This window comes from Corythoichthys intestinalis, chromosome 16 (genome assembly GCF_030265065.1).
Source record: "Corythoichthys intestinalis isolate RoL2023-P3 chromosome 16, ASM3026506v1, whole genome shotgun sequence".
Lineage (NCBI taxonomy): Eukaryota > Metazoa > Chordata > Actinopteri > Syngnathiformes > Syngnathidae > Corythoichthys > Corythoichthys intestinalis.
Genome location: NC_080410.1, coordinates 991,643 through 1,018,200, shown reverse-complemented (window position 1 = coordinate 1,018,200; position 26,558 = coordinate 991,643). Strand labels below are relative to the sequence as shown.

Below are 26,558 nucleotides of genomic sequence, written 5' to 3'. Positions count from 1 at the left end.
TTTACTAACGCTACCGAGTCCGTCATTTCGCATGTAGTTCTATATGCATGAGATATCTAGGCGTAGATTGTATGTTGTCGGCTAAGTCAGGTAATATTGGAGGCTGAGCCACCTAGCTTAGCATCCCGTTTGCTACAGCGTCTCAACAAACACTCTTCCCTCTCCGAGTCTCTGACTTTTCTCGGGTCATTCAACCAACGCATTGTCTTGTTGCAGAAACGGTGACCAAATCCGAACGGATGAAAAAAAAAAACGTAATGCACTAAAAACGTGCAGATTTTGAACGTAACATACGGCGTATACATTTAAAAATGAGTGGTCACTTGTACAAATTACAATGAGACCGTACAATTTGACAGGTATGAATTATAGTGGACCGTCACAGTTAGGGAGTAGCACTCTGTAGCACGGGACGTCCAACTATAAGTGGTCAGGGCGAAACTATATGCTTTAGCGAAATCATCTTCGATGGCTTTGCGTGCCATTTCATTAATGTCGGGGATTACGTTGTTGGAGAAATATGTCCACGAGGGAACAATGTAACGCGGGTCAAGCGTTGCAAATAAATTAACGAAGCCCGCCGTGTGTTTTCACTGGTGTCACCTTCGGGGTTGTCCTACCCTGAGAAAGTGATATCTGTGGGTGATGCCGGCTGAGGTGCCGGAGTCATGTTATAAAAGTGTTGCCATTAGCATGGGGAACAAGCGCTGAGCAATGCTTGCAATTTTTTTTTTTCTTCAATATTTTCTCTTCCTCCGCATTGAAGTCCACGGGTAAACCAAAATGTTGCCACACCGCAGATTTGAAAGAAGCCGGTGCTTCCTCAAAATTCGGTCTCTCTACTCCTCCGCTCGTTACTCGGCTTCTATTACACAGGTGCTTGACATCGATCCGACATTTACTTGCGGGGCGGGAATTTCTCCACAGCGGTGCTTCACGTCACACACTAGCACACAGAGCTCGATCAATTAATTCCACAAGCGTTCGGAATACATTAATTGCAAAACCGAAAAAGCGCGGTTCATAAAGGCGTATTGAACCGTACCGGGCGAACCGTAAGGTTCGGCTTTGAACCGGAAACCGTTGCACCGCTAATGTCGACGCATTTACGTCATTGGCTACGGCGACTAGTCGGGACAGAGCTACACTGTATAAATGTATAGAGTGTTACGGTATTTGTATTCGCCCTGTATCATCACGGTATGGTGCAAGCAGTCAGACGGCGAATACGTTTGAGTTAAAAAAAAAAAAAAATCCCTGTCGGAGTTCGTTAGTTTCTCCAGGGAGTGGTAGATGTAATTGGCCTAAAACAGGGTTCCTGCAAGTCTAGTCCTCGAGAGCCGCTATTCAGCTTGTTATCCATGTCTCCCTCCTTTAATACACCTGAATCAAATAATTGGGATCGTTATCAGGCTCCTCCAGAGCTTGCCGATGAGCTGATCATTTTCATTAGAAAGGAAAGAATAGTTAAAAGCTGGCCGGCCAGGACAAACGTCCCCGGGAACCCCACGCAGGTGCCCCCAAGTTGTATCGGCCCCAACCTTCAAGATCATACAGTTTATATATGCTGTAACAGGTGTCGGCCTAACGCCCCTAGATGAAAAACGTTGAAAACTACTAGCCTAACATGAACATGAAAACTCCTGTCCATAACATTGAAAAAGATTCCTTGTACACAAAGTAGACAAAACACAGTGCAATGAGACAATAAATGATTATGTGTGACGATGTGAAATGAACAGTTATATGTTTATGTGAATAAAAGGAGATATATATATCTACAAAACCTACCCAGAAGCCATGAATTGTGTGTTTAAAAAAAAAAAAGTTATCCAAGCATTTAACATCCTCTAGACTAGGGTCTGCAACCCAAAATGTTGAAAGAGCCATATTGGACCAAAAAAAACCCAAATACCGTATTGGCCCGAATTTAAGACGGCCCTGATTATAAGACTCAAGTTTGAAAAAAGACTTTTTGAACACCGAATTAATTTTTATACAAAAAATAATTACAGTACATCCGAAACAAATGATTATAACAATATATTTGAGAGAAAAGGCATGTTATTTTGCCTCATTCAAATCTTAATAACTGAACATTTAAATATGTAAGCTAAAGTGCAAGTTTAAGTTTGAAATGTACTGTAAATAAACCAATCTATTGTGATAAAACAACAAAATTGCAATAACTGCATTAACCATCAAAGTGAAGTATAGCTGTAAAGGTTGAGTTATACTTCCGCGTCAGACCTGCGCCGTCAAGGAAGACCCGAGTCACGACCCTGCGCCGAAGCCTGATGCGCTCCTCTCGAATTTTCTAACCTTCGCGTCGCGTAGACGTGGTGGAAATGGACTATGATTGGTCCGCTCTCAGACTGTTGTTTCCGATCCAGCGCGAAATCACCGTCATTCTCAAACATTAATTTTCTACATGCAAAAATGGACCAAGCCGATGAGAGTATCAACGAAGAGCAAGTACGACAACTTCTACAATGTCTCATCAAGACATTATGAAGATTGTCAAATGGCAAGTAATTCGTGGGAGGAGATTGCTGAAAATACGGGGCTGGAGGTCAGCCAGCGATTGAATTAAAAAAAAAAAAAAATTAAATTAAATTTTAAAAAAAGGAAGAACCCCCTCTTTTTCAGTCTTATTTAAATGCAAAAAACACCGTCTTATATTGGGGCCAATACGGTATGTCTGGAGCCGCAAAAAAAATAAAAGCCTTACATAAGCCTTATAATGATGGCAACACACGCTGTATGAATCTGTATTAGCTATATTAGCCTACTATCAAAATAACTAAGTTGGCTAAAAATACATAATGAGGCTTCTTGATTTAATGTTTATTTTCCCTGCAGTGCATCCAACGCACCACGTGACTACTCTGTTGTATGATGCCACCTCAAGTTTAAATTCATTACAATATTAATGAATTGTTTCATTGCTTTCATGAAATTAAAGAAATGCAATAAAGAAATCCTGATTTTTGTTTTGAAAAACAACAAAATGCAACATGTGTAACATGCCCCTTATCTGGGCATGTGTTTGATTTTATGTATTATCTCGGTTTTGTTTTTGAAGTCTGCAAATAGGTGTTCATATATGGTTATGTATGTACCTCCTTCATGTACTCACTGTGAACGTTTTTCCACACTTTATTATCTCCCTGGTTGCAACAAAACTTTCAACCGTAGGGGAGTTTGGCTTTGCAATCCACTTCTTAAATCTATTTTTGCGCTCCTCGAAGTTCTTCAGAAGTAATACAGTCGCACTTTTTCTCTCACTCCCAACTTGGTACTCGGCTGCAAATGTAGCATGCCTTGCCTGGAAATGTCTTTCCACGTTTCCACTCTTTTTGTTATTTGACAGCTTCTCGCCACAGAATAAACATTCAGGCAATAATGCAGCATTAGCAATGAATGCAAATGATTCGGCCCAAGAAACGTTGAATCGTCTGTTCTCCTCAGTTATTTTTCTCGTTTTCCCTTTTGGATCTATGGCCCATCACACAGCCGCCGGTTTGTTTACAATAGCCACCTGCCTGGCATTCTGCCCTGCTTATAGAAACATGTGTTGCAGACTATGACGCAAATCTTCGTTGACAGAAATATTGAAATTTAAAATTTATTCTACACAATTTTCAGCATTGGAAAACATTAAAAATGTTTGTGTCATTTTTGGCCTCCTGCATAAACCATATCAAAACAAAAAATGTATTTCCCTCCCCATCTTTTTCCATTTTCAAACATTTTTGAAAATGCTCCAGCGAGCCACTAGGGGAGCGCTAAAGAGCCGCATGCAGCTCTTAAAACACAGGCTGCCAACCCCTGCTCTGGACTTAGTGACCAAGATAAGAAAACAAATCTTACCATGTTTCCAAACAAGCAAGATGGAGCGCGGCCTAGCTTGTGTTGCATCCGAAACTCTGGTGAGGAGGGAGAGGCGTAGCACACAACCACGATGCAAGCTGACGTAGTCCACAAAGACTGTGGAAATATCATCCATTATGTCCATGCATTTAGAAACAGTTGGTGGTTCCTTTCTCCACAGATTACTTGGTTATTCAGTAGACAACTAGATACGTAAAGCCATGCTATATAGTAATGTAGTATAATGCAGCAGACTATTTGAGGCGTGGAAATTTCACCCTTTATCCTGCAGAAAGTAACTAGGTTGAATGTTCCTCTCTGTCTAGGTTGGTATTGTGAGTGTAGCATTAAGTGCTCCCTCTGTGGAGGGTTCTTACACCTCCCACTGGCGCCTTGCCCATTCTGGAGAGCAATTTGGACCCAGAGTTTGGTGCAGCATTGTGGTTGACCCTCAGGCCCCTGCCCCGATGATGGCCGATGGGATACTTGTGTCACCGTGTGTCACACCCCAGGTATGAAAGTATGGATTAGAAAGTCAAATAGATGAATTATGTTACAGGCAGAATACCAGTGTAATTGTTGAAATAATAACTGCGCCAATGACCAATAGGGTAAAAATCCAGTGCCTAAGGATGGAAAAGTATCCACAGCCTCGCGAAAACAGCCTTCACTTTCAGTAGACAGTGGAGAAGAATACTACATCCCCTCCGTGGACCTTCTCACTGCACAGGTAATATTAAGAATGATTAAGAGTGGCACTCAATTTCTATTGTATCAGATGTGCAACTTGCCTGCTTCTTGAAAACATATTCGAAAATATCACAAACTACTTTATCTGTTGAAAGATGCCAATTGCTCCTGGTTACTGAATGATTGCATGTAACAGTTTATTTAATATTCATTCATTCATTTTCCGTACCACTGATCCCGGAGCCTATCTCATCTAATTAAAAGTCATGTTTTTTTTCACACCGACCTATTACGTTGCCCAAAAAAAATCAGCATACTTCCGTTTCACTACAGTGCAAAATAAGTCATAAAATATACACCGTATAGTCCACATTATAAGGCGCACCTTCAATGAATGGCCTAGTTTAGAACTTTGTTCATAAATAAGGTGCATAAAAGACGCATTGAATAGACGTTACATTTGTGACTGGGGTTGCATGATGCATCCATTAGATAGAGCAGCGCTCTGAGTTGCTATGAGACCTGTTACGACTCAATCCTAATTCATATATAAAACACACCGGATTATGAGACTGTTGCACTGTTGGTTTATGAGAAAATGTAAGGCTTTTAGTTGCGCCTACTAGTGCAGAAAATACGGTTATATATTTATATATATGGCGGAAAATACTCAAGTGACTAATTTCAAAATTTCATAATTTAGACAAATTTCAAAATTGTCCGATATGCAGGTGTGATACTTCATTGGATGTATGTGTTTTCCGCACATATATGTGTATATATATATATATATATATATATATATATATATCTGCGGAAAACACAGACAAGACTGAAAAAGCAGTTTCTGTTCTTGCAACCCTCTTTAAAATAAACTGCTGTATTTTCAGCTAAAAGAATTGTTGTGTTTGGAAGAACAATACGTCTATATGTTGCCATATATTGCTGCCAAAACGTAGGTAATTAATTATATTTATTATTCAAAATGCCATTCTTAGCTTAGAATCATTAATCGATGTCTAATATTTCGTTTAAAAAAAAAAAACACTTAAAAAATTATTCACTCGCATATTTTAAACTTTTAAACAAATTACGTCACAATGAAAAAAATGATGTCAGTAAAAAAGTCATGGATATCTACCTCATAACTATCGAGTTTGGTCCATATTGACACGATGGCATCACACAGTTGGTGCACATTTGTCAGCTGCACATCCATGATGCGAATCTCCCGTTCCACCACATCCCAAAGATGCTCTATTGGATTGAGATCTGGTGACTGTGGAGGCCATTTGAGTACAGTGAACTCATTGTCATGTTCAAGAAACCAGTCTGAGATGATTCCAGCTTTATGACATGGCGCATTATCCTGTTGAAAGTAGCCATCAGAAGTTGGGTACATTGTGGTCATAAAGGGATGGACATGGTCAGCAACAATACTCAGGTAGGCTATGGCGTTCCAGCGATGCTCAATTGGTACCAAGGGGCCCAAAGAATGCCAAGAAAATATTCCCCACACCATTACACCACCACCACCAGCCTGAAAAGTTGATACAAGGCAGGATGGATCCATGCTTTCATGTTGTTGACGCCAAATTCTGACCCTACCATCCGAATGTCGCAGCAGAAATCGAGACTCATCAGACCAGGGAACGTTTTTCCAATCTTCTATTGTCCAATTTCGATGAGCTTGTGCAAATTGTAGCCTCAGTTTTCCTGTTCTTAGATGAAAGGAGTGGCACCTGGCGTGGTCTTCTGCTGCTGTAGCCCATCTGCCTGGTTCTGGTAACTGAAGTCACGTGAATGGAAAAACTTATTTGGTTGGCTGCTTCCTCGTCGTTGCTAAAATCTGTCGCAGAAAGACCAACTCAGCCTCAACTCTCAGCAGCGCGGCCTATCTGGTCAAACCGGTTACATGACCTAATGTATACACTATATATATATATATATATATATATATATATATATATATATATATATATATATATATATATATATATATATATATATATATATATATATATATATATACATAAAGCAGGATTCATATGCATCTCTTTGTTTCACTAGACCAGGGTATCCGCAGGGTCTTGAATCCAATCACTTAAATTTAAGGCCGTGAAATGTCTAGAATGAGGTCCTAAAATCTTCTAAAAGCTCTTAAAATACAACTGTCAAAGGTCTTAAAAATCTATGACTTTACTTTTATTGAGAACATGCATAAACTCCAGTCTCGGTTTTAAATGTTTCGATTTTTGGTGACACTATAACGTACGTAACTACAAAGCCGAGCTACCTGTGCTGCCCGTTCAGAATTTATTAAACACCACTGGCTATTTTGCTGCAGTGCAAAAACACACCTATTTAAAATTAGTTCAATTCCATTGTTTTCAGCAAAAATCTAAATTTTACTAAGATTTCTTGAAATGACAAAAATTGCAAGCTGAAAATGTTTAAGACTTATTTTAAGCAATGAATGACTATATTTAATCGTAGAAAAAAAGCTTTGAAATGCCAAAAATGTTCTTAACTCAATAATAGATATTGTTCAAAACAATACTTAATAGCAAATATTTCTTGATTTAGGTAAAAAAAAGGACCAACTTTAAAATGTATGGGCTTAATAAGAACATATAGTAATATTTACTTAAAGTAAATGATATTGACGGGTCACATTCGACTTTCACCGCGCCATACCTTCAAGTAAGGGGCCATCCCACAATCCGCTTGAGTTATTCGCAGTCGGTCGCAGCGACACATGCAGTGGTCCAACGCCGGATTTATGTTGAAAAAGTACGAAAGCTGTACCTCATACGAACAGGAAGGATTGTCTCAGGAGTGATTTGTTCGAGGATGCAAACTAATTATTATGTTTTTCATTTTCACAAGAATTGTCAACATAAAAAGCTCTTTGTTGTAAGGCTGCCGTCAGACTAGCATCATTCTTAGACATATTTACATAAAATAAATGCTAACTGCACGTTTTTTTTTGCTTTTAACCAAGAATCGAGAGTGTTTTACGTCCATATCTATAAAGAATTCAGGGATTTAAGCATTTATTCACAAGAATTTTCTCTGGAAAAGTTCTGTTTGCGTAAGGCAGCCGCCACATTGACCAACAGACTGGCATCGTACTTCGACATATTTACATAAAATAAATGCTAACTGCATGTTTTTTTTTTTTTTTTTTTTTTTGTGCTTTCAACCAAGAATTGAGAATAATAATTTAAAAAACCGAGGCAAGACCAAGACGTCTTGATGAAGGCCTGCACGGCCGAAACATGTCGGCATTTTTTCATTTATACAAAGCCATGACTGAATAAAGGGTTTTTATTTTTGTACTTCTTGAGTGCATCGGTTTTTTGAATTATTAGCATTTTTGATCCCCACACCGAAGAGCACCAGAAGTGTACTTTGTACACCCAGCAGCACTCCAAGCACCTCTTGTCATACTCAGGAATTGAGAATGTTTTACGTCCATATCTGTAAAGAATTAAGGGATTTAAGCATTAATTCACAAGAATTTTCACTGGAAAAGCTCTTTGCGTAAGGCAGCCGCCACATCTAGCATCGTACTTTGACATATTTACATAAAATAAATGCTAACTGCATGTTTGTTTGTTTTTTGCTTTCAACCAAGAATTGAGATTGGGCCTCCAATTTTCCTTCATGTCTTTTGTACTTTTTTCCGGTATTGATGTGAACTGGGTCTTAAATTGTATTTAATAAGTCTTACATTTGGCAGAATTGTGAGATGTAGCTGGATGATGTTAAACATAAAAAATTTATAAAGGTCAGAGGTGTTTATCGGAAAATATATGGACTTTTCTTCAACATCGGCCGAGTAACAAAAATAAAATCGGCCAATAAAGAAACAACAAAATAGGCCGATAAAAAATGATTTGGATCAGGCATCCGTGTGGGCAACTGCGGCTGCCGCAGACTGACAATAGGGCCCCGGAAGGACCCTGCAGCAGCTTGAAGGCAGGCTGTTAAAGGAAGCTTTAAGGCGGTAACACACCAGCAACGTGAACGTCGCGTCAACGATTCCGCCGCGATAACGCACCAGTGATGCTCGGCGTCAATTTCCGTAGGACGCGTTTCACCAGCACCGCGTCTGTAAAGCGTCTCGATCGGTTCATGCGAGGATTGCAAGATCGCGCGAGAATAGCGGGTATTTAAAGGTAATCAAAAAAACACTTTGCCTTTCAGACCCCACGTATTGGCCAGCTTTCTTTTTGAAAGAAAGAAGAAAAAAGAAGTCATGTGCTAAAGCAAAAAGCAGTCCCAATGACAAAGATTTTAACATGTATTTTACAAATTAAATGCCTCAATCATTTTTTTTCTTATGAACATTTTTCTAAGCTTTATTGATTTTTTTTTTCTCAAGTTAAAGCACCACGCAGAAATGAATAAATGTAGTTGTGTAGCAGGATTTGTGTATTATTCGTATTAATTACCGGTGTTTTAGCTCATTTCAATTTATTTTATTTATATAGTAAGTTACGATTGCATATTAATTTGAAAATCGACCGGATTCACCGTATTTTTACACGAGTGACTTCCGGCCTGCCCGATCCTACCTTGTAGTATTGACGCAGGGGGGCTGCGTCTCGCGTCAAATAACAAACTCTGCTGTTCTTTTCGCGTGCGACGCGTTGAGCGCTTCTGGGACGCGTCCAGCACGCGGCCGCACTGTGACTGGTGTGCATTGGCTGATTGACTTTAATGGCCACGTTTCACTGCGTTATCGCGGTGGGATCGTTGACGCGACGTTGACGTTTCTAGTGTGTTACCGGCTTTAGGCTTGCCTGTTTTATCAATAATGTAAGATTTGATTTATAACTTGCATGATAGGATATGCAATGCTGCTTTTCATCCAGGCGTCCTCGTCTTCACTTCTCCCTTTCACGTTTGCTATGTGTCCTCAGTCCATTCCACATTTTCTCTATATAACGAGCGTGTTGGCAGTTGGCAGCTAAGGCTCTCAGTCTGTCGTGCGGAGCTCTCGTTGTCTTGTGCACAATTTGGAACTCAGTGTAAACAAAAGGCACTACACACCTAATAATGCATAAGCACATAAGGCACCCTGTCCAAATCTTGAGAAAATTTAAAGGGATCCACGGATAGAAAGACTTGTAATTCTTAAAAGATAAATGTTTCTCCATCCATCCATCATCTTCCGCTTGCTCCGGGGTCAGGTCGCAGGGGCATGTCACTGTTTAATTATGTAAGGTAGTGATTTGAATACACCACAAGGTGTTAATGGCGAGTTTTACATTAATTAGGGATCAAGCCAATGAGTGCGTTTTTTTCCCTTGACTGACGCTGTAGTTTCTTTAATCCACAGTGGGAGAAAGAAAGGAGAGTGGACACAGGCATTCAGATTCCTAGCTCGGACCACGTCGTTTATTGGCATAAGCTTAGGCAATTCTTTCACAACACACATAAGTATCATATAGTGAAAATACTACAAAACTAATATTCATATATCTAAAAAAATAATGTCACCAAGAAGAAAAGTGCTTCAATCTGTATTACTGAGGCCCTATTCTGACACAGTTAAAACAACAATGCAAAGAAAACTGGCATTCACAATCAGAATAGATGCTTAAAATACACATAAAACTTAGTCAGACTTTGGTCAAACTATAAACATTTTAGCAAATCCTTTAGCTTAATAAATACACTGGATGGCAATATTTTGTCACAATATACAAACTATGATGCTAGAAGCCATTATTAGGAGCCTTGTGAAGACAACACTCAAATGAACGTGAATCACAATAGACCCAGTCTAAAAAAAAAACGGGGATCTACGGCGTTAGTCGAGGGACAAAACACACTCATTGGCTTGATGTCCTATTAATGTAAAACTCGCCATTAACACCTTGTGGTGTATTTAAATCACTACCTTACATAGAGTGACGGTGAAGTACGGAAGCGTGGCCCTGTGGCGTCAACAACAATGGCGAGCTACTAGTTAATTATTTTTATTTAAAATTTTACAAATTTTTTAAAAACGAAAACATTAAGAGGGGTTTAAATACCAACTTATTATTACTTGTACTAACATTTATCTTTTAAGGACAACATGTCTTTTTATTCGTGGTTCCCTTAAGACTTTTAAGGGTATGTTACAGTCATAAAAATAAGGTACTTTCACACCTTTTTGCTTTATATCCATCAGGATCTTCTATCTTTTGAGTTGCTGGACATCAACATTGTCCAAGAGTTGGAAAGTGTTCCGAATAACACCCCAGCTGGTAAGAAAAGTTGCAATTATTTTGTGTTGTTTGTTGATCGTTGCTCTTCTAGGCACATAGACCCATTTTTTTAACCTTACAGTAATCACATACTTCAGAAGAGAATCTCTCACGAGTCTGAACCACGACCTCTGGCAAAAATTTTGGAATCAGCAGTCTCGAAGTATGTTCATGCGGTTGTTGAAAAAAAGCAGATCACAGACATGACACAAGTCCTTTTCAATGGCAACTTCCTGGCTTTAAGAAACATAATAAGAAATCAAGAAAAGAAGATGTGGTCGCCGGTAACAGTTACCTTTTTAGACCACGCCGAAGGGAAAAAATGATTAATTCACTCAATTCTGAGCAAAAAATGGCATCATGACTTAACACACCAGTAGTACTTTGTAGCAACACCTCTGGCGTTTATAACAGCTCAAAGCCTTAGAGGCATACCTTAGGGAGCTTTCACACTAGCACTGTTTAGTCTGTTTTAAACGGACCAGAGTTCTTTTTCTCAGATAGTGAATGTGCACCCGAACTCTAGTTCAGACCAAACAAACGAACTCTGGTCTGCTCAAAAATCGTGGGTCTCGGCCCGCTTAATGTGCAGCGTTACAGCATGGAGCTCTGATGCTTCAAGCTGTGACGGTACACGCAGGGCATCCTTGGAAGCAGAAGTAGAGCTCGCACTCTATTCAAAATCAACAATGGCAGGATTACAGCCGAACAATGTTGTTGTGCAGCGCTAAGCAGTAATATTTCATACACAGAATCGAGTTCTGATGTTTCGGTTGTGTTTTGCATGCTGTTGCTGAATGTATCGTGTGAGAGTGACCGAAGCCGAGACATACGGAGCTGCTCGGTGAGGCGGTATTGTGCGTCTCGCTCTCCTTGAAGTGGCAAGAGTTTGACAGTCCAAAAAGTCAAGAAGTGAGAGCGATTGTGCGCCTGTGTGACTTGGGGTAGCACGTGGTTCCCTTTTGTGGTTCAATTTTCCCTGATGCATTTTATATATCCTCAAGTTCGCTCGAGTCGGGAGGGAGCGACCCTGCCGCTAGCCAGGCGGTGACTCTGCTACATTATTTATTTATTCATTTTATCTTACATGCACCCAAACATCTGCTGCACAAGACAGTCAGTTGACAAAAATGACACATACAGACCACATATTTACTATATGTGGTTTTCAAGGTCTTAATAAGCATTATATATCGCCATTTTCTGATGTATGGCATTAAATTTCACATGGGAGGTAATAAATTTCATGCCTGGATTTTTGTTACGCTAATGTTATTTATTTCGCCAGCCTCATTATCAAGATTCAGTAAAAATAGTCTCCATCAGCCGTGTCTAATAGCGCAGGAATAACGCCGCAGGGCGCGGTGTGTCCTTTCAACCATGTTGTAGAACCAGAGTAAAGAACAGATGAAGTGGTTGGAATGCCCTTTGCATTGGCCTTTGTTCTACAACCCCAGAGGCTGGAGAAATTTAGTTTGAAAGGTGCCGATTCTGAAACCTCATGGGCAGGGGCGGATCCACAGTGGGAAAAACAATTAGTCGATGTGGACCAATACTATCTCAATTAGTTAAGCAAATTGAATTTAATTTGATCAAAATGCAAAATTATTATAATTTCAATATCCGTTTTCTTAGTTTTCTTCATTAAAAAAAAATTGATGTTTCATAAACAAAATTGTCAGACACATTAAAACGCATTTGAATTTTAAATTGGAACTGATCAGAGGTGGGTAGTAACGCGTTACATGTACTCAGTTCCATTTTCTTGAGTAACTTTTTGAGAAAAATGTACTTCTCAGAGTAGTATCACTAAGCCATACTTTTTACCTGAGTAGATTTGTGAAGAAAAAAATGCTTCTCTTACTCCGCTACTTTGGGCTACACAAGAGTCGTTACATTTTTCCTCTTTATTCTACATATTAGATTTATTATTTTTTTGCCAGCGATGCAAAGAGTAGCTCTACCATTTTCACCAATTAGACCTCGCAACAATAATCACATGACTCCATTGCACCAATCCAACGCAAGCTTGCCGTCTATGATCACGCCAGCCTGTTCGATCATGTGTCATCTTTAAAGCACCTTAAAAAAATGAAGTATTTGACATAGAGCGCCAACCTCAAAATGCCTCGAAAGCGCAGGCCGAGTTCTAGCGGCAACGAAGCTGAGCAAAGTCGCTCTCGGCAGGATTAAACAGCGACTAGCTTGGTGTTGAAGTTACGGAAAAATATGTGACAAAAAGAGGAAGTATTGTACTAAACCACAGCAAATGCACATGTATGCATTTAATACTGTTTGTATACTGTTTGCTTCATTCAAGTCCAGACTACTCACGCACGGGCTCAAATGCACTGTATTCGATGTGACGTGGGACATCAATGGAAAGCAACTTCAGAACGAGCGTGTAGGAGCGATGAAGCAAATTCATTTTATTTTCCTTCATTTAATCATTTCTATATTTCTTTGATACGTCAAAATACTTCCAAACTATGGACATGTTGGGGGTGAGCCAGTAGCGTTGCTTCTCGCAGTGTTTTGATAACGTCATCACAAGAGGACTATTGTTCTTCACACTTTTCGGTGGTAAACTTTGAACTGAAAATCGAAAATGCAATTTTTGCTTTTTTCGGCCAAAAGTTTTCGGCGCCAAATTTTCGTTCTCATCTCTATGTAAATCGACACAAGCTCTACGCAGGGGCAAGGGGGGCAGTGCTCCCTCCCAAAAAAATGTCTTTCACGCTAAAAATCAAAATGTTAGAAGTTGAGGAAGCACATTTTAATATACCCACAAGATTAATTCATTACAAGTTAACAGATAAATCTGTTGTAGTGGGAAAAAAATCCGCTGAAAAGGGGACATGAAGACGATATAGCATCAGTTATCTCTTCTCTCTCTTTCCCTCCGCTGTGTGTGTATTGATGACAGTAAAACGCGCAGAGCCCGCAGTAAACATCCGATCACTGTTAATATGTAAACAAGCCTAGACGTAGCCAGACATTGTGGTGTCAGGTTTCAGAGCGGCCACGGAGAGGGAAGACTTTGAAGAAGCAGCTGCGTTTTCTCAGTCACAACAAGAACAGAAATAAGTCCTTGTCCACTTCACATGACAGACTGTAGACAAATGATGATCTTGGCCCATGAGAACTCCATAACAACTTGGAAATGGATGAACTTGTGAGTTTTTGCAAAGGGAAGTAGTAGACTTGTTGTTAAGTGGAGTGAAGGGAGACTTTTGCACTGTTTGGTTGCTAGCAAAAATAATGAAGACAAAATAAAAAGAAACGATGAAATGTTCTGTTCTATATCTGTTGTTTAATAAATTAGTTTGAGAAGTATTTACTTCATTATTATTCATAAGCCTACCTTTCAGTTCTCAGGTTACAATTGATTTGAGAATTAGGTCGTTCAGTTAATATATACTGTATGTTGTTAGCCTTCATCCAGATTTTATAAACTATTTTATTGTTCAGTTTCCCCCCCCTTGAGGGATTGCCACCTAATTGTGGTCATGGGGGTTGCGTGCCTCAATGACCTTAAGAGCTATACCAGCAGGAGCCTAGTCCTCAGATGGGACACCCAAACTGGACAGGTCTGAAGGTAGAGGCCTGATTAAGTGCAATCCACTTCTCTAGGTTGGGGTAGGACACAGCTAACAACCCAATTCAATGAAGACAATCCTGTTACTATAAGCACTGTTTGACTCGAACATGATGTGTACAAATGATGGCCCCCTCATACATAACTGCCTGCAACCAGCCCTAATGTAAATCCCGTTTCCTTTCGGCAGTTTCATGTCTTCCTTGGTCTAACAGTATGCTTGCCTTTAACAATGTTGTTTGTAATTGGTCCAGATTTTCGGGACAACTGACTGTGAACAACCAACATCTTTTGCAACACTACGTGAAGAAGTTTGATGAGAAAAATTTACAGGGTGATTCCATAATATTTTTTTTTCTTCGGCTTGGTCGAAAAAAGTAACTGTTACCGACGACCATATGTTTTTTTTTTCTTGATTTCTTTAATTTTTTCTTAAAACCAGAAAGCCATTTAAAATTGCTTTGGTTTTGTGTCTGTGATCTGCCTTTCATTCTATAAAATTGAACAACTGCGTTAACATCCTCTAAGAGTGGTGATTCCATCATTTTTGCCAGGGTTCGTAATTGATTGAATATTTGAATGTTTTGTTCTCGCACTTAGACATGACTCCCTGCATCTCTCCTCTTCCTCAAGATGGCCACATGCAGGACAAAGGCAGCCCTTCTTTGGGGCTGATACAAGAGGAGTCTGAAGTCATCAATAGCATAATGGGTAATAAAAATGGAAGACTTACCATATTTTCCACACTATAAGGCACGCCATGAATGAATGGCTTATGTTTTTCATACAGTGGTATGAAAAAGTATCTGTACCTTTTGGAATTTCTCACATTTCTGCATAAAATCACCATCAAAGGTGATCTGATCTTTGTCAAAATCACACATGAAAATACAGCGTCTGCTTAAAACTAAAACCACTCAGACATAGGTTATAGGTTTTCATATTTTAATGAGGATAGCATGCAAACAAGACAGAAGGAGGGGAAATAATTAAGTGAACCCTCTGCCCAAGGAGACTTAAAAAGCAATTGAAACCATTTTTCACCAAACGTTTAAAGTCAGGTGTGTGCCCAATCACTGATGAGTGGTTTTAAGCTGCCCTTCCCACTATAAAACACACACCGGGTAAGAATTGTCTTGATGAGAAGTAATGTCTGATGTGCATCGTGGCGCGATCAAAAGAGCTGTCTGAAGACCTGCGATCAAGGAGTATTGATTTGTTTAAAGCAGGGAAAGGATACAGAACCAATCTAAAAGTCTAGGTGTTCATCAATCGACAGAGAAGTTGTCTACAAATGGAGAGAGTTTGGCAATGTTGCTTCTCTCCCAAGGAGTGGCCGTCCACCAAAGATGAAGAGTTCAGCGCAGAATACTCAGAGATGAAAAAAAGAACCTTAAAGTGCCTGCTAGAGGCTTACAGAAATCACTGGCACAATCCAATAGCTCTGCACACATCAACTATATGTAAAACAATGGCCAAGAATGGTGTTCATGAAAGGACTCCACGAAGGAAGCCACCGCTGTCTAAAAAAACATTGTTGCTTGTTTAATGTTCGCAAAAAGGCACTTGGACACTATTATGCATCCACTAGATGGAGCTGGGATAAAGGGAATTTTATTTATTTAATTAATTCAATTAACCAATATTGATCCATATAAGAAGCACATCGGATTATAATGCCCGTTGTCGGCTTTTGAGAAAATTGAAGGCTTTAGGGTGCGCCTTGTAGTGCGGAAAATACGGTCCACTATTTGGAACAGTTAAACAAACATTCTTTGAGACGACAAGACTGGATGAAAAGGTGAACTGTCAGACATTCAAAACCCGTGCCAACCACATGCTGATAGTCAGTCCTTCTAGATGGAAACAAAAAGAAAAAAACTAAAATTGCTGCCCAGAATGTACAATAATTATTTTATCGAACCACTTTAGACAACTTTTTACTTCCCTAAATTGACACCGATAACTGATAGCCAAATCATCTATTAATTTTCTTAATTCTGTGTATAACTACATTTTGCGAAATATATTCTTCAAGATTTGTCTTAACCAAAAATGGCATCATTATTAAAAAAAAAAATGCCCAGTGTGCTGTGCCTTTTTTCCTGAAGTCCAGTGTGACTTCCTTGGTTTTTGTGGTGTACAAAATGAGGTTGTTCTCCGAACACCACACTGCCAGTTTGTCAACCTCCTCTCTGTACGCCGTCTCATCCCCTCCAGAGATAAGGCCGACCAAGGTGGTGTCATTGGCGAACTTAACGATTTTATTGGAGAAGTGGGTCGGTGACCAGTCAGAGGTGTACAGAGTGAAAAGCAGAGGACCCAGTACACATCCTTGGGGGGAGCCGGTGCTCCGTATTAGAGTGGAAGAGACGTGGTGGCCGAGTTTCACAAGCTGTCGGTGTTTTGAGAGAAAGTCCATGATCCAATGGCAGATGGCAGCCCCAGGTGTAGTGATGGGAATCGAGAACCGGTTTCTATAGAGAACCGGTTCGGTGTGTTTCAATTCCATGGAATCGTTTGGCAGTTTATCCAATGATTCCCTTATCAATTCCAACCAGCACAAATTACGTCACGTAACTTACGCATGTTAGCTCATTTGCTCCCGGAAACTAGGGTTGGGAATCTCTGGCATGAAGCCGATTCGATATGTTTCTAGATACACAGGTTACGATTCGATTAAAAAACGATACATTTTTAAGGCCCAGCGATTCGATACGATTTGATACAGTTTAAGAACGATACGGTTCGATACAGAGTGAAAACGATACATTTTTAAGGCCCAGCGATTCGATACGATTTGATACAGTTTAAGAACGATACGGTTCCATACAGAGTGAAAACAATACGATAGTACACATTTGTTGTGTGTGTTCGTACAGTATTTTAAAAATGTAAAAAAGACCATATTTTTTAATAGCAAAATTTACAAAATTTGATACCAATGTTATGTTTTATTTTTTATGAGAAAATAAATAAGGCTTACTATATGACCGTCATTTTGTTGGATGGGACTGATAATACAATAAAACTCCAGTCACAGACAACAATAAAGTGCAGTTATTCAATTACTGTATTTCCTGGTGTTTTTAACACAAGAGGTAAGTAATTTAAGTGCAAACTTTCAATGTAAACATCTTACAAACAAAAAATATTAATTATATGCAGCAGCTCTTGAAAAAAAAATTAAACCTGCTAGTGTTATCATAAATAAATAATAAATTATGCTTTACGACTGGTATAATTGGGGGAATAAAAACATAGCATTTTAGACAGGTCAATAATCATTACTTTAACCTAATACACAGCAAAGTCATTCACTTATGCCCGTGCTTCCTCATTTTTTATTGCTCATCACTGTCCATATCTTTTTTGAAGGGCAAATTTTTCTTGAGGAAGATCAACTAATCCACATGTTCATATTTAAGCAGACTGCGTTTCGTGGAAACAATATGCCGCCCTTTCCAGCATTGTAGTGGGTTATTTTTCAGGGTTAAAACTCACGATTTCTGTACCGCTCCACACTTCACACAAGCTCTGTCCCATGCGAACAGATCTGGCTGCTTTCCTCACTTAAAAGTCCGGCTTTTGTTTTCCTGGGTGCGTTGAAAATCAATCACAGCACGTCGCTGCCGTCGGTGATCACACTGTCCATTGTTTTAGCATGTTGCTTCGTTGCCACTACTAGTTTCGTTTTCGTTTTGGGCTGTGAAGAAAACGCGACGCTGCGTGCGTTACAGTGGTTTCGTTAGCTCTCGCGTTGTTATGACACGCCCGTGACGATCAGGTAATGACGGCGACTAGTAGCGGTTCTGCCGAAATGCATGGGAAGTAACTTGTGGCAACCACGACTGTGAGTAGTGCTTGTCCATATTATATCATGCGTGCGGTCTCGATCTAAGTGTGCGCTGTGTGGCGAATGACGCGCACTTGTGTCATTCACTGAAAGACACAAGCGTAGCATGTGAAGTAAAAGCTAAATTATCAAATTAAGCAATGCATTGAACTAGGCATTAGAAGCCGATTCTTGTGCTCGCGATAGCCGAATTCTATCTCTACTATCGGTTCACTGAATATTTAATGGCTAATTACTGTCGAATGGTAACTTTACAATCGATACATCTGTATCTCTCACCTGGAAAACCGGATATCCGGTCGTATCGGTTTATCCTTCTCAAACTTACCGGAAACGTATAAATACGTTCTATTTTTAAATGCTTAACTGTCCCAGAAACGTATTTATACGTCTTTTGCGTTTTTTTTTTAATAAGAAGCATATATACCTTCCACTGTATCTGAGAAACAAAGAACAACACTCCAAACCCCTTTTAAAGTAATAAAACTGGCCACTGGAGGGCAGTAGCGCATTTTGCAAGACCAGGCAAGCCGATTCAACAGCAGTGAACGGCCGGGCAGCATAGTGCAGGCGGCGCTCCGACCGAACAAAACAACGAGAGGACGCCTGGAAGGCCAGGTGTTGCAAAACTGCGCAAAACGAGTGAGACCCTAAGTAAAGCGGCTCGCCAAGCAGACCCCGCAGAAACGCAAAAATAATCCATCTTTGTGAGACAGACAACGATGAGGGAAAAGTTTACACGGCTGACGTGGCGACAACGGCGTCTTCTCGGCGACAAACCGTCATCTCTCAGTAGTCGTGTGTGAATAAATTGGTACTTTGCTATCAAAAGCTCTATTTGGCTGGTTGTTCATGTTATTTTGTAAAAGGAAAACATTATTCAGATGTTTGGGATGTCACTGAAGTAAAAAACTAGCGGTGTTAAAGTCAAACTTATGTTTGAAATGTATGCGTTTACAAAAAGCTCATTTTCTCCGTTTTTTCATCAGAAATTGGAAAATTGCTCAAACTAAGCTATTTTCTAATGCTGATTTCTAAAAAATGGAAAAAGATATGAACTTAATTTTTTTTTCTGCTGAAAAATGAGAGTCTAATCTTTCTTTTGGTGGGTTCCATGTTTATATAGCAATGGAACAGAATTTTCTGTGGGCCTTGCAAAATCAGTCAAAATCTGGAAAAAACGGCCGGGAGCGAAGGGCCTTGCTCTGGTGAAAATGGCTGGGAGTGAATGAGTTAAGCACGCTCGATTCAGCAAGTACGACTACTGATTAGGTTACGATGGTTTAGCACAGGCATTGCAGCCGTAAACACAACAATGACAGCACGTAGGTTTAAACGCTCGAAAGTGTGGCTTCACTTCACAAGGAAAAATGACAACAAATCTTGCAGTCATTCAGGCATGAAAATCAACTTTCGGCGAAATTCACTGTTTTGAAGTCAAAATGGGTTACCTACGTGAATTGTGTAGATCAGACATGTCCAAAGTCCGGCTCGGGGGCCAAATGCGGCCCTTGGTCAAATTTCATCCGGCCTCTGTCATAAAATCAATAACTTCTGGCCCGCACACAGACTTAATAAATTGGTCAGGAGTACTGCTACCAGCATATGAAGTAGCTTACACACTAAATGCTGCTCCTCATTTACCCACTAAAAGGCAGCAGCACTCTAAGCAACATTACCCCGTGTAACCCTTTATTCCCAATTTTCTAAAATAGCAACAATCAACACAAAAACGAAAGTTGACTGCGATGGCCGAGGCGTCAACGATAGGTGGAAATTGGACTACTTCTTGACTAAAATACGCAACAACTGTGTCTGCCTCATTTGCAAAGGGACAGTCGCTTTTTTTAAAGAGTTTAATGTGAGGCGATATTACCAAACAAGACACGCTGAAATTTACGACAAGATTACAGAGAAGATACGTAGCGAGAATTTCAAGCAACTTGAAGCTAGTTTAATTTTACAGCAGCAGTAAAGCAGAGCCCGAGAGTCGAAATAGAACGTCACAAAGGCTAGTTGCGAGATTGTGGAAATCATAAAAAAAAAAGCAAATGTGACACATGGAATGACTTGCTAAAATTTGCTTAAATATATTGTTCTACGTAAAGACAAAAAGTTTGGACACCCCCTGGTGTAGATCCAAGGAGAAAAATTTTAGGGGGGGGGGGGTCGTAATTCCATCTAACTAACGACATGTTTTATTGAAGTTGCTAAGCCTGTCCCGATATGCAAGGAGTCCATTTGTCGCAAGGTAAATAAAAATTAGGGCGATCATTTTCACGTCTGCGTTTTATCACTGCGTACGTGCATGCATACATTTGTGCGTGCTTGTAGATGACATATCAGACTCCAGTTAATTTCGCAGATGTTCATTGGTCATCAACACGCCGTAGAATTACAGTTCAGACATACAAAATAAAGAAACATGTATATTAAACACTGTAAATGTTAGCATTGCTACACTGAGATTAATGGGGAAAAAAAGGACAACCTACGTTAGCCTGCTATAAAACATTGGCAGTGTTCTCCAAAACGCAAACTTAAAAGGTGACACTTCTAACATTACAAAATCGCTGGTTAACAGAATTTACAAACTAAAAAGTTAAGAAGAAAAAAAAATTTTACGTGTACCACAAGCGATGACGAAAAGTGCTTTTTTGCGGCGTGTGAAGCTGTTAGCGGTTTAGCAAACGTACTTCCGTTGAACATTTCAAAATAAAACCACCTCACGTTCATATAAACGATTTCTGGAGTTAACCCCACATACTTCAGAATTAATACTTTAATATGTAAATAATATAATACTACAGAATTCAGATTCTACACTAAGAATTGCTTTAAAATGACACCCTTTTTGAAAAATGATTGGCAATGAATATTATAAATACCGTATTGGCCCGAATATAAGACTGTGTTTTTTGCATTGAAATAAGACTGAAAAAGTGGGAGTCGTCTTATATTCGGGGTCTAGACATTATACCCATTCAAGACACTAAATGGCGCCAGATATCATTAAGCAAATGCTGAACTTGAGGAGTAATGTTCTGTCGTGACAGATCTCAGCTACTCTCAAGTTTAACCAGTTTGAGTTTTAGCCAGTTTCATTATTTTATTTCAATGTTTTTTCTTATTCAGATTTATTTCAAGACTAGTTACAGTTAGACCTCCCTTTGATGGTTAATGCAGTTATTGCAATTTTGTTGTTTTATCACAATAGATTGGTTAATTACATTTCAAAAACCAGAAGCCATTCATTTACGAATGTGATTGCACATTAGTTTACATATTTAAATTGGTTAATTACATTTCAAAAACCAGAAGCCATTCATTTACGAATGTGATTGCACATTAATTTACATATTTAAATGTTCAGATATTTGAAGATTTGAATGAGGCAAAATACTAACATGCATTTTCTCTCAAATATATTGTTATAATCATTTGTTTCAGATGTACTGTAATTATTTTCTGTTTAAAAATTAATTTGGTGTTCAAAAAGTATTTTTTCAAACTTGAGTCTTGAAAAAGAGGGGGGTCGTCTTATAATCAGGGCTGTCTTGTATTCGGGTCAATACGGTATTATATTGCTATTATATGTAGTATGCTATAGTAATAATGCTAGATACTAGATACGGGGGAGCTGGTTGAAGTGGCTGGAGAGAGAGAAGTCTGGGCTTCCCTGCTAAAGCTGCTGCCCCCGCGAGCCTAACCAGGATTAAGGAGCAGATAATGAATGGATGGATGGATATCAGTCATGTAAACATGTTTAATATATTATACTTACACGTTGTCTCCTTTGCCTTCTACTATCTGCTCTCCTTTCCTAATCCATGAAACGAAATTTCACCTGCCTATGGATACGTCTTCTTACAAAACTCGTGCGCTCATCCAGTTTTGTCGTTACATATTTGCAGCTCAAACACGGGACTGCCAAGTTGTCTTTCCCGCTCCCTTTTTCTTCACAACTGAGGTGTGTTCAAAGTTCCCTCAGCAATAACAATCCAATCCAAATAAAAAGACATATAGTAATGACTTACTGTATAAGGAGTGGGTGGTAAAAGAAGTCAAATAAACTTTTAAAGGCTACCTTTAGTTTTAGCCCACATCCAACCTCGTTACACATGAGCATGTACACCTTATTTTATATAACAAAGATAATAAGTCATCCATCGAAAGAATGCGGTTATTTAATTTTTATTTTTTTCCCTGATGACAAATTTAGCAGCATGTCTGCTGTACGCCGCGACGTGTGAAAACCTTACTAAATCACTGAGCTTGTCATCTGTTGTGTTGTAATGAACGAGTGACAGTCAAGGTAGACATTTACTACAGGTGTCACAGACCCGACAGTGGAAGACCTTTATTGGGTCACATTTTAAACAATTTATTGAAGTGAGCAGCAGGGCAGATGGAAAGACGGCAGCAGTACAGATAAGGGGTAGGCAGGATTTGGGGTTCCAAAGACAGAAGGCAGGTCAAGTTACCGGGGCAGGAGAGACGGCGGCAGTCAGGCAGGTTCAGGTTCAGATTCAGCAACAAGAGTCAGATTCAGAGAGCTAGGCAGACAGGTAACGGGCAGGCTTCGCGGACGGCCTGACAGAGAAGTACTGTAAACGGGGCTTTAATACACAGGTCAATTGCAGGGTGAAGCAGTGCTATAGACCCTACTCACGTGACGTCACAGCCACGCCCCCGCGCCATGTTGTCCGTATACTCGTCATGTTAATGCATTAGCGCTTCGTAAATTCCTCCTATTATGGCGTGTTTTTCTGCTCGTTAACATTAATAATCAAAATGGTGAACTCGTGTGTGGCGGTCGGTTGCAAAAACAGAGAAGATAGACTGAGAGACTTGAAGTTTTACCGTATTCCGAGAGACCCGGAGAGGAGTGCGAGATTGACTGCTGCAATTCGACGAGAAAACTGGGCTCCAAACGACTACCACAGATTATGTAGTAGTCATTTTATATCTGGTAAGATGCATTTAATATATATTTAGAGGGTTTTGGGCTGACAACCACAATTAAGATCATTGCTAGGCTAATCGCCGACAACATACACTCAGATGTTGTGAATGAACTACCTGAAAATATATAATTATAAGGGGATAATAAGACAGTTGTCATACAATTAATTTACAATTTCACTATTGAGGTCAAAAGCCAAAAAATAAATTCAACTAGGGACAATTTGGAGTAGTGCTATCGCACTTTATATTTATTACATATTATATATGTATGTAGTGAGAGTGCTATCGCTAAACCATATAAACATTAAAAGCCCTAGCTCCATTGACAAATGACATGAAATACATTAGACTTGACAGTGGATGTTAGCAAGAACAAAAGATTTTGAATTGAAAATTTCGTAACTCACCTTCCTGAGCACAAGATAGATTTCTGCCGAATTTTCGTGTACGAGGACCTGTTTCACCCAACCAGCAACGTAGGATTTATCAGCCTCCAAGCTCTTAAAGTTTTTCAAACTTTCGTGAGAATAGGCTGATTTTGTGTGGACAAGATAGTTGTAAATATCAGGGTCAGGCAAAGACGGCGGTGACAGCGGGTCGAAAAACATCGATTTAGGAATCAAATATGGATCTGGCGAATGGATAAACTGAAGCTTTTCCACATAACGCCTTTTATGCAACGCATCCAATGAGTTTACGGCGTCAGATAACACCATGAATTGCTCTATAACTTGCACGACTAATTGAAAACAATGAGAATAGGTCTAAAAAATACGGACAATATGGCGGCCGGATACAGCGACACGTCATTTTGTGACGTAGGTGAGTAGGGTCTATTGGCTGGCTGTGAGGAGGCAGGAGGTGGATTGAGAACAGGTGGTGATCATTAAAGGCAATCAGGGCGTGCAGGAACAGGAAAAGAAGTCATGACAACAGGAAAAGTACGTCGGTAACGATAAGGAGAAAATGGAAATTGACAACACAAGGTAACCGTCGTTCCCATTTACTTCAATGCACACTGCACACTGCGCTGTACTTGGACTTGCATAGATTTTGGCCCACAAGCATAGATAATATCTATGGCAATAAATCCTATGTTGAAACCTGCCATCCACCTCTTCTCGTGTATTTAAGTCCTTTTTGACACATTATTCTACAAACATGATATACACATTTATGAATCTGGGAAAGTTAACCAGAGGTACAGTAATTACCAGCGGTGGGTAGGGTAGCCAAAAATTTTACTCAAGTAAGAGTAGCGTTATTTCAATATAATATTACTCAAGAGTAAAAGTAGTCATCCAAAAAATGTATTCAAGTAAGAGTAAAAAAGTATCCAGTGAAAAGAATACTGGAATATTGAGTAACATTTTGAGTAACTGCTTTTTTTTTTTTTTTTTTTTTTTAAAACAATGATTTTTCTTCTCCCAGCACAAACGTATCTATATGAACTGTTGTTATAATGATTTTGTACAATAACCCATTACATAATTTTTTTAAATACAGCATTTGACAGTACGTACTAGTTGTAAAATATAATACATTTGGTTTTAACATAATTGTATTTTACATCATTAACTAAAACGCTTGCCGCCACAGCAACAAAATTAAATGTTTGAAAAAGCCTGCCTTTGATTACATCTCTTCCGGTTACTGACGCTGGCTTCCTGCCCGATAACAAAATGGGATTAAAACGGTGTTTTGCGCTTTTTTGGTTCATTTTACAAACAAAAAGGACTATGGGTTGTGGCTCAGTGAAGTCCAACCTATCAAATTCCTATAAGTACCGCCTGACGTGACAGTAAGACTTTAATACAGCTCTTAACATTCTTAACTGCCATTGTTATCTTGATATGAAAAATGTGTGTGTATCATATTGCATGTCCCCTCAGATGTATCTCATGAGGTGGGATCTCTTGCTGAAGAAAATGCAATACCAGCACAAGAGGAAGGGGAGGGGGACATCAGTGGCACACAGTTTGTTTGTGAGACTGTGATTTGCTCAATGACCTTGGAGGAGGCCCGTGACCACACCCCTGTGAGAGGGTCCTGCTCTGGAGCAGGTAAACAATCACAATATTTGCAAACAGCTTGGAAGTTGTCTGTTGAATTAATTTACCCCTGTAGATTTTTATTTCTGTCAATTAAAATTCTCAAAATTTGTGATAGTTGTAGTATCCAAAGCACCTGTAGTATCCAGAGCTACACTACGAAATCTGCTTTCTTCTTGCTCACAGTGGTACGACCACCTGTTCCGCCTGGTACCTGTGTAAAAAATGAAGAGCTGAAAACTGAGGAAATTTTGGACAGTACTAAGAACCACTTGAAACCTCCAGCTTTACTGAAGTCCTCCTTACCATCCCCTCTGAAAGCCTCCCTACCTGCTCCTTTGTCCGTGGTGCCAACCCAGGCGGCTGGTCCCTGTTCAGTACCAATAACTGTTAACATTCCACTGATGTCCTCCACACTGCAGGAGTCCAACACCACAGGTGAGTGGTTCGCTAAATTGCACTCACATAGACAAAAATGATTACTATTAATTTGGTTTATACGGATGTCTTGATACAAAAGGACCCATTCTGTCTCCTTATCCACACACGCACTTGATAATGCCACATTTATGTAATTTGACTTGAAATTTAGGTCAAACTAACTTACAATGTAGGCCACTAAAATCTTTTAGTCTTTTTTATTCATTGTGGGAGGTGTGTTAGTGAATGTTGACCAAGAATTAGATAAAGCCTTTTTTTATTTTTTTAGGTTTGGTATTAAAACAAGAATTACAAATGTAACCATGGTTTCAATTAATCTTGAATTACTGCCAGGTGGCAGTTCTGAAAGCACTGAATGATTCCTTCGTGCATGCAGTTTTTAGGTGGCATACCAAAAAGTATTAATTGTAAAAATAATTAATTTTAATGAGTGCATCTGGCTCTCCACCAATCCATAATTTTAAATGTGGAACTGGCCGGCTCGCTTGACATGAACAAACTGTGATGAGCATGGTGCATTTACACATTGGTCTTGGACACTTCAAAGATAGGTCGCAATAATTTGCTTTAATTCGGTGCCCGTTGGTGGTCCTCCCGTCGCAGATTGAACACTGATGGGTGTTACAGAGCTCGCTTCGGGCATTAAGTCTCCGCTTAGCCAGCAGCGGAGTTGGCCCCTCCCAACTTAATGCCGAGCGAACTGGAGGATATAAAAAATGCCAAGGGGAAAATTAAACCACGAAAGTGAACTGCGTTTTACCCCAAGAAACCCAGCGAACGATCAGTCTCACTTTTGTGACTTTTGTCAGATTGTC

The 26,558-nt window shown here is 39.5% G+C and overlaps 1 protein-coding gene across 8 annotated transcripts in view; it reads left to right on the top strand.

Moving 5' to 3' along the window:
- nbr1b (NBR1 autophagy cargo receptor b) overlaps nt 1-26,558 on the top strand; it is a 127,587-nt gene that overhangs the window by 53,328 nt on the left and 47,701 nt on the right. For 7 of the 8 annotated variants that reach the window (XM_057860738.1, XM_057860731.1, XM_057860734.1 and 4 more), the window contains exons 12-17: nt 4,200-4,385; nt 4,484-4,603; nt 10,754-10,829; nt 15,028-15,138; nt 25,144-25,314; nt 25,489-25,740. In XM_057860738.1, coding sequence (XP_057716721.1) covers nt 4,200-4,385; nt 4,484-4,603; nt 10,754-10,829; nt 15,028-15,138; nt 25,144-25,314; nt 25,489-25,740 — 916 coding nt within the window. The remainder of the gene's footprint in view (nt 1-4,199; nt 4,386-4,483; nt 4,604-10,753; nt 10,830-15,027; nt 15,139-25,143; nt 25,315-25,488; nt 25,741-26,558) is intronic. The other variant, XM_057860732.1, reaches the window with a different exon arrangement.